This window comes from Eumetopias jubatus, unplaced genomic scaffold (genome assembly GCF_037043125.1).
Source record: "Eumetopias jubatus isolate StellerSeaLion01/CBP00866 unplaced genomic scaffold, mEumJub1_p1.0 scaffold_7, whole genome shotgun sequence".
NCBI classification, from domain to species: domain Eukaryota; kingdom Metazoa; phylum Chordata; class Mammalia; order Carnivora; family Otariidae; genus Eumetopias; species Eumetopias jubatus.
The window spans coordinates 124,855,884-124,869,003 of record NW_028274813.1 but is presented as its reverse complement, the minus strand read 5'-3'; the positions used below and the strand labels follow the sequence as shown (position 1 = coordinate 124,869,003).

At 43.8% G+C, this 13,120-nt stretch overlaps 1 protein-coding gene across 5 annotated transcripts in view; it reads right to left on the bottom strand.

Annotated features, from left to right (window-relative positions):
• NTRK3 (neurotrophic receptor tyrosine kinase 3) overlaps positions 1-13,120 on the bottom strand; it is a 383,244-nt gene that overhangs the window by 26,286 nt on the left and 343,838 nt on the right. For 2 of the 5 annotated variants that reach the window (XM_028122166.2, XM_088025201.1), the window contains exon 16: positions 1,546-1,620. The exons of the other annotated variants lie outside the window; for them this stretch is intronic. In XM_028122166.2, coding sequence (XP_027977967.1) covers positions 1,546-1,620 — 75 coding nt within the window. The remainder of the gene's footprint in view (positions 1-1,545; positions 1,621-13,120) is intronic. 5 annotated transcript variants of the gene reach the window in all.

Genomic DNA, 13,120 nt, shown 5'->3' with positions numbered 1-13,120 from the left:
TTAAGGGAAGAGATTTTTGCCTATTTTAATCACAGTTGGATCCCCTCCTCACAATACATGGATGGAGTGACTCTCTGTCCAAATTTACCAGGGAAGGTAACAGTTTATGCCCGTGGTATCAATTTAATTATTAATAGCTTCCCTTTTTCAGTCTCGGAGGTGTCCAAGTTTAGACAATCAAATATACAGAGTTGATTAATAATAAGTAGTTGTTGAATTTAATTAATAAATTTGACCAATTTGATACTTTAATTAAAACCGTCAACTCCTCAAACCAAGAGTATTACCCTGAGGTGAATGAAATATATATGATGTTTAAAAGCATGAGAAGAGATTGATTAATCTCTTATAATGGTCCTGCTTGTGAAATTCTCACAAGGCTAGCAAACATGTTCATTCTGATAAACCCTAATTCTACACAGTTGTTAGTGTTGAATAATCCTAAACTGTAATGCCATTATTAGTAACAGTGCTGAGATGAGATACCTATAAAAATGTGATCCTGGTAGAACTTGGGATGCTATGCTTAATATACCTCCGTAACCATAACACAGGAGAAATGAATGAAATTGGAAAAGCATCTCCATGCACCTGCCCACAAGAATGCAGCATCAGGATAATATCACGTATTGGAGACTGGAGGTTTTTCACTTCAAAATGAACTATATCACACCCGTCAATATTTGTAAACAGCATCTGGCCTGTGGAAAAACATTTCGAGTCGGACGTGTGGGCTCCTAGACTGGGTGAGATTTTTAAGGCTGGAGAGGTAAATTTTGTGGTTCTATTTTCCCAAGTGGACCGTTCCCAAAACAGAAGGAAACAGCCCCTAGGGAAAAAGCGGAAGGAAGCCATCCAATTCAGTCTGATGATCAAGGCAAGACAGATGGAACTTTGACTGATTCCACATTATGTCCATCTCCATGCCAGAAATTACCACAGAAATTAACATGGTGATGGTAAAAAAAAAAACTTTCCCCCAAATACTCAGAGAGATGACTCAGTCATGGAGCTCTGTAATAACTATCCTAATCATCGAATTTGTTAGACAAGCTTCATCTGAGGTCAACAGGGAGACCGCTGGTTCTGCAGATCTTTGAGCCTATGTGGCATTCTCAGTTCCTTAAAGGGAGTGTAGGCACCCAACATGTACTAAAAACTCAAGGTCATACTTCCTGAAATGCAAGAAAGCAGCCAAACCATCATCCATGCAGAGCCTCCAGCCTCCACCACACACGCAGGCTTGGACAGAATCCTTGGCAGCCATTTCAACTCCGGCGCTTCTCCCAGATGTGCCCCTAGTTTTAGCAGACTATGGCCCCTCCACCCCCCCACCATGCTTCCTCTCCATGAGACATCCCAAGCACATCAATGGCTTTGGCAGGAAACTTCCATGGAAGTTGCCTCTCTGCTGGGAGGCAGGGAAGGAGAGGAGGGCAGCAGCCCCAGCCCATGGAAGTTCCTCTCCAAAGTCTGCAAGCTGTCAGTCTGTGTGTGGACGGCCCTGCCCAGCCCCCTGGCCCCAGAAACAAAATCCAGACTCACTGTGGAAGCTGCTGGTGCTGCTAGTCTCTGCCGCTGCCATGACACGCTGATCGGGCCCTTCTGGCATGGCCCTTCCTGACAGTGAATGGAGGAGAGAGCAGGGTAGGGGAAGAGAGAAGAAAGGATGAAGGCAGAGGAAGAAAGCATGGAAGGATGAAAGAAGGGAGGAGAAGGGGAGTGGGTGTATCTTTAAGTGAATGGTGAGTCTCTCCTGGCCACAGCCTCCAAACACCTCTCACACCACTAGGGGAAAAGGCTGACAGCATCAACCCAGCAACATGGTCCTCACTCAGGAGTCCACCCAGAGAGGCTACCCACAGCTCGGCAGGCACACCATCACACCACTCTTAGTACATGGTGCCCAGCTGTCTTCCTTTTGGTTTTCTACCAAGATCCAACTGGATTCCCTCCAAGGGCTCAATTCTACTTCCAACAAGATGAGCCTCCCAGCCAATTACCACTCTAAAAGGAAGTGGGTTTTATCCAGAATTTTCACCCCCTTAAATCAAAGAAATAGCACCTCTCCAAAATTCCTGAGGGAATATTGGTCCTTCCTGTTTCCAGCTGAAATATCACTGACTTCACTACTACTTTCAGGGCTTCTTTCCCAGATGCCCTTCCCTGTCTGTCTGATTTGGAAAGGAGGTGAGCTAGTCGGATGTCATCTGTGTGGGTCCTCAGCCCTCCTCCTTCTTGCTGTCAACAGAGTCAGTGTGTATGGTTTTCCATTACCACTTGGGAAAAACTCATTCCCCTTGAAAGGCCTCTTAAGAATTCAGAGAAGTGGGTATGTTAGGCAGCCTTTGAGAAGGGACATGCAGTGACTTAGCAATGGCATTTCTCAAGCACCTCTTGTTCAAAAGACAAGAGACATAGTCCCTGCTCTCAGTCAAGCCAGAGGCAGAGAAACATCTGAAGGACCCAACAAAGAAGCATGTTCACAAAGCAACACGTCTGTGTGTGTAAACCAATAGGGTGATGCTGGGGAGACCATCCAGTGAGCACAGTGAAATGGGACCACTGGGTTTCGATGACGGTGAGGAACAGAGAGAAAGAACAAAGACAGAGATGAAAGAACAGATGGTAAGTTGAGAGGATAAGATGTTATGGGCCGAATGGTGTTCCTCCCAGAATTCATTATGCTTAAGTCCTCGTATCTCAAAATGTGACTGCATGTGGAAAGGTAATTAAGGTAAAACAAGGTCATGTGGCTGGTCCTAATCCAATGTGACTGGTGTCCTTGCAAGAATGGGAAATTTGTACACAGACATTCACAGAAGGTAAAGGATGTAAAGACATGGGGAGAAGAGAAGCCTCAGAAGACACCAACCATGCTGACACCTTGGTCTCAGACCTCCAGCCTCCAGAACTGAGGAAATAAGTTTCTGTTGTTTAAGCCACCCAGTTGGTGGTACTTTGTTACAGCAGCCCTAGGAAATGTATACAGAAGGTCTCAGGCAACACTGGAAATGAGTGAGCGCCATTGAGGAATGCGGGGAAGGCTGGCTGGGGTGGCACGGAGGGGGCTTCTTGTGGGAGCAGTCAGGAAGCAGCATGACAGAGTGCCTGAGGGCCCTGGAGGTCAAGGTAAGAAATTTATCATTTTGGGAAATGAGGATTCACTCAAATCTCTTAGAGAAGCAGTTGGGATAATGGAGAGTTTAAGGAGCATGGGTAGAATGACTCTGAGTCTAAAGGCGCAAGCATTGATCTGGTTAGGGAGTGGGCTAGGACAGCTCCTGTCGACAAAGGACACTGGAGTAAAGAGAGGTAGAGCAGGATCAGGTGAGGAGTCAGGTACAGGTGATGAAGAGACAGGTTCAAAAATGACTCAGCTTTGGGAAATGTCCCAAGAGGGTTTTCACTGATGGCAACAGGCTGTTTGTTGGAGAAGCAGGAGGTGGCCATGGTGACTTTTATCCCCAACAAGGCAAGTTTTAACCACCAGCGAATTCTCCAGGGGAGGCTAACAGCTTAAGCAATCAAAGAGAGAAGAGGTGGAGGCTAAACATGTAAATCCAACCAGCTTCAACCTAAAAGCAAAAAGGCGTTATAAGCATGTGAGTGTGTGAGGTTTCCCAAAGCAGATGTCTAAAATAGCAGGACCAGAACTTTAAAGGAGAGAAAGAAGAGAAACCAATGGATGAGGTAAAGAATGGCTGGAATGGGGAATACATCATGGAGCCAGGCATCATGATGGCACTGAACAAGATGTTAAGCTGTGAGGGAACAGAGGGTAGGGAAAGAATGGGGCAGCTATTAATAATGTCATTCAATAGATAGTTCAGAAAAGGATTAGACTTTTCAGAGGAAAGGCATTTAAATTTTGCCAAGATGAGATAATTACTGACCCCCAAAATTTAGAGCCAATGAAGTGGTGAGATCAGAAGCCCAAAAATCAAGACAGAAGATAAAACGACCTATTTCAGTAGTTGAGGAGACGCGTGTCAGCTGGAAGGGGCAGAAAGGTCAAATGAAGATGTTTTTCTTTAATGTAGAAAAGACGGTGGATTTTAGAGTATTAAGAAGGGAGGACAGCTTCAAGGTTTCAGAGCGGGACAGACCCGGGCATAGAGAGCAGTGGGCTAGAGAGGGCAGGTGACGGATGATGAGGTGTGAGGGAAGTGAGAAAGAAAGCAAACATGTGAATTTGTAGACATGAAGAGGGTGAAATATTTCATAGCATCACAGAAACATATGCTTGACACAGTTCCTTGCACATGCATCATAATGGCTCTTTAAATGACTTTCCCGCTTTATACCTATCTAAGCACGTTCTATTATTGAGTTGACTCAGGATCTCAGAACTGGGCAAAAAGCAAAACTTTGAGGTCATCTACTGTAACCTCATGATCGACGCATGTATCTCCATAACATCTCTAAAATATGGTCATCTGGATTTCTTGGAAAATCCCTGGGGATGAAGAACCCATTATCTTACCAGGTGGTCCGTTCCATTTCCACATGATACAGGTAAGTGCCTGCGGCACTGCACTTCACCGCCCTAGAGTTTTCTAGCCCTGCCACATCTGTGGGTAAGGGAACACATTGCCGAGCCCATTCACCAGACCAAAATAATGGAGGACAATTCCCCGGAGCATCTCTGAATGGGATGAAACCTGGTTTTGTGATTTCTGATTGTCCCAAACTGCAGTGGTCTGGAGCATCATTCCAGTTCAGTCATTCACCAAGAGGTATACCTGCCTCCTTGTTTATTTCACTTAACAGATGTTTGCAGAAAGCCTACCATATATCAGATATGGAGTTATGTAATTGGAGAAATAGGGCCTGGATCCTGCCATTTCAGAAATCCTGAGCTACTACGAAGAAGTTGGTGTTGACAGATGTTCTTGAGAATACATTTTCCCAATAAAAATATATAAAAAAAAAAAAATCACTTCCTGCAACATATTTAGAGGTACTAGGGTAGCATTCCTCATCTCTGATAACCATCTCCCCTGCTTTTGGCATCTCTTCCCTACTCTTCAGTTTCACCCAATCCGTGTTATATTTTTGGGACTATGCTTGGCCCAAATCACCTTGCTGGTGCTGGTTTTACTACCACCCTGGGGACCCTAAAGTCCTTGAATTATGGTCTCCTTGCTTTTTGAATCATCCCAAGTGTTTGCCTCCTCTACAATAAATATCTTTGCCACAAGCCCAACTAGAAAAAAAATCATGGAACTGGCTTATTATAGGTTCACATTTCTAACTGTAAAGTCTACCTAACCTCGTAGAGAGACAATTACTGTACTGGTACACTATTTAAAGCTTCTATTCAAAAATGACCTCATATTCCTTAAAAAACCTTACCTACGAATCAGAGCACTGAAACCAACTCTGCTCTGCCCTAATTTTTTGTGTAATCTGAAGAATACTAATTAATCTCTCTGAGCCTCAGTTCACTGGTCTGTAAGTAGGAATGATAATCCTGGCCCAGCTGACCTCCAAGTACTTTGATGATGATCAGAGAGAAGCCCTGGATCTGAGAAGGGACACCAATATTCTTGCCTCAACTCTACCACTAAATATATGCATGAACTTGAGAGACACCTGCTCTCTCTCTCTGGGGTTCAATGTCCCCATCTGTTAAATAAGTGGGTTTGACAAGATGGTCTCCAAGTTTATTTCTAGCCAGGATGTCACTAATCTGCCAGCATAGATTGCTCACCCAAATTTTACCCAGGAATTTATCAAGGACTCTCACGAAATAATTATGAACAAAGAGGTTAATGTGTGGAGAAGAGTCCAAACGGCTGGAGTCATAAACATAGAAGGACTATATTCAAAGAATGCTGATAATTGGATCAACAGCTCTTGGGAGCAAGACTCCAGCAGCATACCCCAAACTGGAGCTATTCAACATCCCCCCAAATTAAAAATAGGCTTAAAGTAATTGCTGGTACATTGATAAAAGTTGCAGGTGGCACAGAGCTGGGAGGAAAAGCTATATCTAGACCACAAAGAAATCTTGGCAGAGTGGAAACAGATCTACCAAGAACAGCATAAGGTCTTAAAAAAACAAAAACAATGCTCACCATAAAAACAAAACAACAAAAAAAAACATTTAAGGGAAAAGTGAGAAAAAGCAAGTAGAAGATAATTTAGGATATTGGGATTCTAGTCTCATCTATGTGAACTTGGGCATCTAAACATAAGTTAGTCCCAGTAATTCAGGCCCACTTGGCAAAGTCCTCCCTCTGTACACGATCCTTCAACACAGATAGATGCATTCAATAAACTCACACCTACTAGCCTTATTAGATCCCTCCAACTCTGAGAAGCTAAGGTTTCAGTATGACTAAAGATCCAGTAGAATCCTTGAATTGAGAGCACTGATTGGGATGGGATATGCCAGGATTGGCACAATATGACATATGTACCACTAATTCCCTTTCCTATACCCATGGTAGACATCACCAATTAATCCCACATGCTTTTTCACTGACTCTAGATGCAACCACTAACTTGTTTTATCATTCTATGCTGAGTAATCAGCACTGTTACCTGAGATCTACTTGCCATCCCTGCAGCATATAATACTTGGTATCAAGGCAATTAGATTTGCAAGGAACGAGTCCTGTTTTGGGTATAAAGGAAATCTAGCAACATGGAAAGCATTCCTCTAACAGTAAAGGGACTCCTCCCTATTTAGAAATGAAGACTTTACGATGGTCTCTTTAAGATCAGCATAAAATGGATAATAACAAGAATATAGGCCCAAGGTCATCTGAAAGAGCTTGAGTGGCTTTCAGGCCATCATGACTCAATTGTACACTGATTGATGCAAATGAAAAAAAATATATGTCTTTGAGAAGGAGTACTGGCTGGTCATAGAGACCTGGAAAGGGAGTAGACATGGAATTGGATGGTGGCAATGTTTATCCCTTCCCAGCTTCGGTTGGGGAGTGGGGTGGATTTGGGCAAAAGACTTGGAGTATTTCTGAACCTACTCAGAAGTCAAGGAGTCTCTGTTATCAAACGGAATGGGTTTATCAGTCTTTCTTAGCTGGATGCTACTGACAATTTGATTCATCTGACTTTCTTGCTCTGACTTCTCCTTTAAGCAACCTTCTCAGTATGATCGAGCTTCCCACACAAACTGGCTTACTGGGAGTGAATGCTTTGATCATATAGCCTTTGAATAATCTGGCCCCCTGTGTGCATTCATAAATTGTCCTTCGGGTGCTAACTGTAGTCTCATGGGTGTTTTAATTACTGTGAGACATCCCCTCAGGCCTCTTCACTGATAAGCAGATGGTTGGGCCTTTGGTAGGGAATCATATCCAGATGTAACTACCCAGAGTCCCCACACACTGATTATTGGTGTTTTGCAGAGGGGACTTACAAGGATCCATTTAAAATGGATTAAATGCTTAGGCCATTATTCCTTACTCATTATAAACGTTTGACATAGGATTATATATATTTTTAATTAAGCACTTTTATTAAGCAGTGTCATAAAAACAGAGTAGACACCTTTGCTTTTAAGGAAACTTAGGGTATGGAGAACTATAGGACATGCGTGTACCCAAATAAGTCAAAGACATGAATAAATAAGGAAATACAAAGATCAGGAAGCTGGGGGTTGACAACCACTAGGTAATGAAATGATCAACTTCGAGAACAAACTGGGCCACAAATCAAAGGTCCATCCTGGCTGTAGAGGCTCAGTGGGGAAAAAGGGGCCAAGGTTGTCCTGACTTGATGGGAAAAGGTAGCCAAGGTTGTCATGATGATTGGCAGAGTGCAAGAGATGGCATACTAACCAACCCTGCCAATCAACTTTGGGATGCTGATGAACTTGACTCATTTTTCTTTTCCAGAGTGTACATGACCATTAACTAATATGTAGACTATATTGGGGGCACGGGTGATAACAGTGGTGATGGTGGCAGTGATAAAACCAGCAGTACCCAAGCCAACACTTCAACAGCTCTTGTCTATCCATTATCTCTTGTTATGCACAATAGTGAGCAGCGACCATCCTGCTGCTTATGACAAGAGAGAGAAGGGAGGGAGGACTAGACTTAAACCAGCCTTATACAGATCTCTATATATTGCCTATATATCTCTATCTAATATCTCTGTATCTCTCTCTATGGATAGTGCCTGTACCCCCAAGGCTCTAGTGTACACAACCCCAACATGTGTGTGTGTGGCACACACTTAGGAGGCCTGGAGAATGGGCTCTAATTCTGAAGACCTTTGTCAACCATAGAATTCATGGTCTACAGTTATCAAAAGTTAGCTTCTAATTGGAGCTGCCAATTCTACAATGGGAAGCTCTTCCCTTGACCAACTAGATGCTTTCTCTTTCCTCCTGGGCTTCCAACAGACAAACCCAAATATGTAAACCAGTCCCAGTGGAGGAAGTGGCTTTGCTTCTTATTTCTCAGAGTTCTCTCCAGGCTCTCCTCCCCACCAAGTTTAGTATCCAGTACCAAAGACCATCCTAGGAAATACCTTGGCATGTAATTCAAAATTATTTAAAATTTCTTATATATCATTTCTACCTTATTCACTTACATAGAATAATAATTACCATCTATTGAATGCCTAATAGGAACCAGGCAATTTGCATACATTATCTTATTTAATCTGCCTAAAAGAAGAAATTGTTCTCACGTCTCACTCCCTCTCTCTCTGTTCCAGATGAGGATCTAAGGCTTAGAGCATTTAAGAAAATTTCCTAAGGTCACATAGCTCATAAGCAGAAGCTCCAGGATTCAAAGGTGTATCTCTCTACTTGACTCCAGAATTAGCAGGTGCTCAGCCCACTTTCTGTTGGGCTCTCCCCCACCCCCACCTGAACTTTGTCCTGTGGAATGAACTGGGCCTGAAAACAAAAACAACCAGGAGTAAACACTGTGTTTAAAATTCTAAATTTCAGATGCCCTATTTTTGTTTGTTTTATTATGTTATGTTAATCGCCATATAGATGCTATATTGACCCAGTCTTCTGCCTCTTCCTTCTCTTCTTCTCCCTCCGCCCCCTGGTTAGACACAAACAGATCATAAAGTCTTGGGTTTTGAGGATTAAGAGAAAAATACAATTCCCAACCAGGAGGAAGTCAAGGGAACACACTGTTCTCTTTACATGCAAATATCTTAATTACAGCTGGTAAAGAAGATATTTGTATGGAAATTTATGTATCTTTATATGTTATATATTCAGTTTGCCTCAGGAAAAAAAAAAAAGGCCTTTTAGACTTCAGGAACCCAAACAGGGTCTGTTAAAATAGAGGCCAGTGTCAGGTGATATAGGCGGGCTAGCCCATCCACAACAGGAGCAGAGAGGAGTGGAAGGAATCCGCACCTGGTTCACTAGCCCTCCAGACATGGCCTCTGCCTCGACTTCCTTCAGGACGAGCTCCAGTGTAAACACGCCTCATGGAGCTCAGAATTTTCTGATGGGGCACCTCCCCATCTTACGTTCTAGTACCTGTCCCAGTGGAAGGTAAGCCTATGACAGCACCTATCCCATACCTCGCACCACCATCATGGATGGAAAAAAACAACCAGATTTCAGAATTACAAGGAGATGAAACCAAGTTTGGGAGAGAGCACCTGGAACTGCGCTCAGGAAAAGGATGTTATTTTTTGGCAGGGTAAGGGAAGGAGAAACCTATATTCCACAGATTCTTCGCCAGTCAAGATACACCCAATGAACAAAATACACCCAATAATCTATGACAAGGCTATATTGGTTTCAGTGAGCTGCTTAGCATTTTCCTGGTGTTATGATGTCTGTTTTGTAGTCTAAACCATGTTTATCTCCACTAAGAATAGAGGATAAAAGAGACTTACCTTACAGCAGGTAGAATTCTGTCTAGACATAACTGAGAACGTCCCACTTCTAAAGGGTATTACAAATTAGAAAGAAAAAAGATAAATCTCTTACTTATAACGACTTCCCTTCGCCACATCTGGAAGGAATAAGGAGGGACCTGTGGAATCCCGGGAGATGCACCAGAATAGAGTGAGCAAACCATCTGTCTGGGGTGGTTTTGATGCTGTTCTGCCTGGGGCCATAGGGGTGAAACAGATGACATTTAAGGCTCCTTCGAAGCTTCACGTTTCTTTAAAAGGGAATGATTTGGCATTTGTTCATCTGTTTCTAACACTCCAACACTCAAGGGATGCACACTGGGTGAGGTGGCCTAAAAGATGCATTTATAAAAAACCCATCCTGACCCACAATGTTACTGTTAACTCTTTTTCAAGGTTATGATCCCAAACTGCAAGAAGCTTTGAGTGCCCCAGGTCCTGGCCTTCAGTTGACCTTCCCAGGCCCTGCTGATGACATACTCAGCTGCCACCACAGGGCACAAGGCCTTGCTGCCTCGTGCCTTAGTGCTCCTGGGTTCCTGCAGTCTATCCTATAGGCCAGTGATGACTTGTCCTCACACCCAGCCTCCCTTACACTCAAATAGATGACACACATTCCATGATGGCCCACCGGCACCCACATCTGAACAGCCAGCCTTTCTAGACCTGCCACAGCAGCCCCATCCTTCCTTTACAGACATTTCTTTCTGTGCATCTTCCATGAGTCTGCCATTTCAGCCTGTTGAGTGACATGCTGTTCCAGATCACCCTTCCAGTTTGCCTGCCTCCAAGTTACCTCTATGCCTTGGCTCATGCTCACTCCTCTGACAGGAATGCCTTCCTAAAATTCAACCCACTGACTACCCACCCACCCCTTAAGACCCAAGTCATCCCTTTGATTAAATGGGCTTTTGAAATTGGTAACCCTTTGTATGATGTTTTTTCCCTCTAGCCTGTGGGGGAGTTACACATTTTCATCCTGCTTTATATGCCCTATGAAACTTTAATTTCCTTGGAAACACAGATTGCATTCTATTCATCCTTGCGCATAGGTGGGGAATTGAATTGAATTCTGTCCCCAGCACACAGACCTTCTCAATGGCTAGGGGATGTGGCACAAGGGGAAATAAACTAGCATAAACAAAGCTCAGCAGGTGTTCAAAGTGGATTCCTCATCCTCAGGCATAAGGCTCTAACACTGACTTTGCCATTGAGAAGTCTCAGGGTCTTGAACACATCACCAAGCATTTCTGAGGCTCATCCATAAAATGGAGGCTAATAATCCCTGGAAGCTTCCTTCTCTGCAAGGTCTCAGAAGACCTTCTTCCTTCCAGGCAGAACATTAAGAGGCTGGTGTGCAAACACAGAGTCCCACAATCAGCATGTGTAAAATGATCATTTCTCTTTTAGTTGGTTTAACCATTTCTCTTTTAGCTGATTTGGGCTTACGTGGTCAACTGATAAGCCACAGAGAAACAGCTATTCATTCAAATCCAGTTATTCATTCACTGATTCCCTGCTACTTGACATTCTTCTTCACATCACTATCACGTGTGGCTGGGACAGATAAAATCTGCCCTAAGTCTTGATGGGGGGAGCCTACTGAAGGGGTCCCCGTGCTCAGCCCTGCAGGGCATGGAAGCCCCTCCACAAAGTGCTGCCAGAGCCCCACGACTGGGAGCAGGCCAGAGGGAGCAGAATGCCATGGCTCCATTGTTTCTCCACTTCAACTGAGGCCATGTGTGTCTGTCTGTCTATCTATCTATCAATCTACCTATCTATCATCCATCTATCTGTCATCTTCTATCGTCTAAGGGCCATCTGAAGAAAAGGTTTTACCACTATTAAAAAAAATGTATTGGAAAACTATGCATCTAATCCCACCTTCTAAGTTGAGAGTCAAGAATACTGGTCTAAAGTCAGTATCACCAAAGTAAGTGAACAGCCGAACCAGAATCCAGCCCTTTAAGCCCCATCCAGGAAAAGGATCACTGAAGCCATCAATGTATCTTAAGACAAGACTGTAGAATATCCATCAAAACCCCAACCAAGTTTCCGTGAAGTAAGAGAAAACAATGCTATTGGTGTGGCCAGCACCTGTGAGTGAAGAGATGAGAAGCCTCAAGACAATGACAAAGACAGACAGGAAGTGCCTACATCACATATGGTAAACTCGGGTCCATGGCAAGAAAGGTATTTATTTCCCGTCAGTGGTCATGGCATGGACTAAACATAGACTTCCTGCCTCTGGCCCTGCATTCCAGCCACCACATGAGTCACAGGTTGCCAAGACCCCAGAAGCAAAGATGGGACAGTATCCCCCAGCACTAGCATTCCTAAGCCCCTAGGAGGGAGATGCCCAAAATAACTTTTTCACCTCATTGCTGGAGTCCCATCGTTTGCACCTCAACTTCCTGATCATCATGTCCTCTCCAAGTCATCTGTACACAAGATTGCTGGAGTGTTCCATGGCTCAAAACACCAGATCCCACCCTATATTAATGTCTGAACTTTGTAGATTGCTGTAGTTGCAGGTAGATGTCCATAGCACTACCACCATGTTGCAATAAAGTATAATACTGTCTAGGAAGTCTGGAGGTCTGGAAGTTCTGAGATGGACAAAAGAATCCAAATAATTCCCATCACTGAAAAGACATCCAAGAAAGTCTGCCCGGCAATTCTTATGCCCACAAGGCTGATTTTTGTCTGATTACCCTAAGTATCTCAAAGAGGAAGAAGAAGGAAGAGAAGAAAGCAAATTTCAATCACTAAGGTAGATCCAGATATTGTGGGGAGAGACTATTTCAAAACTGGAGGTTGTTCCCTTGTTTCATCAGGAGGGGGAAAGGGGGCTGGGATATTGAACAGCTATGGTCCCAGGGCAAAGCAATAATAGAGACTGCTTGGGGCGCCTGGGTGGCTCAGTTGCTTAAGCAACTGCCTTCGGCTCAGGTCATGATCTCAGGGTCCTCGGATCGAGCCCCGCATCGGGCTCCCTGCTCGGCGGGAAGCCTGCTTCTCCCTCTCCCACTCCCCCTGCTTGTGTTCCCTCTCTCGCTGTCTCTCTCTGTCAAATAAATAAATAAAATCTTAAAAAAAAAATAATAGAGACTGCTTGAGAGGACATTGGCTTTATTCTTATACTTTCAGCCCCGTCTCCCTTCTATTCTAAAGAAGCCAAGCCTCTGGCTCATTACCCCTAGAACTTAGTCCCATAGAACATAAAATCTAAAAAAGACCACAA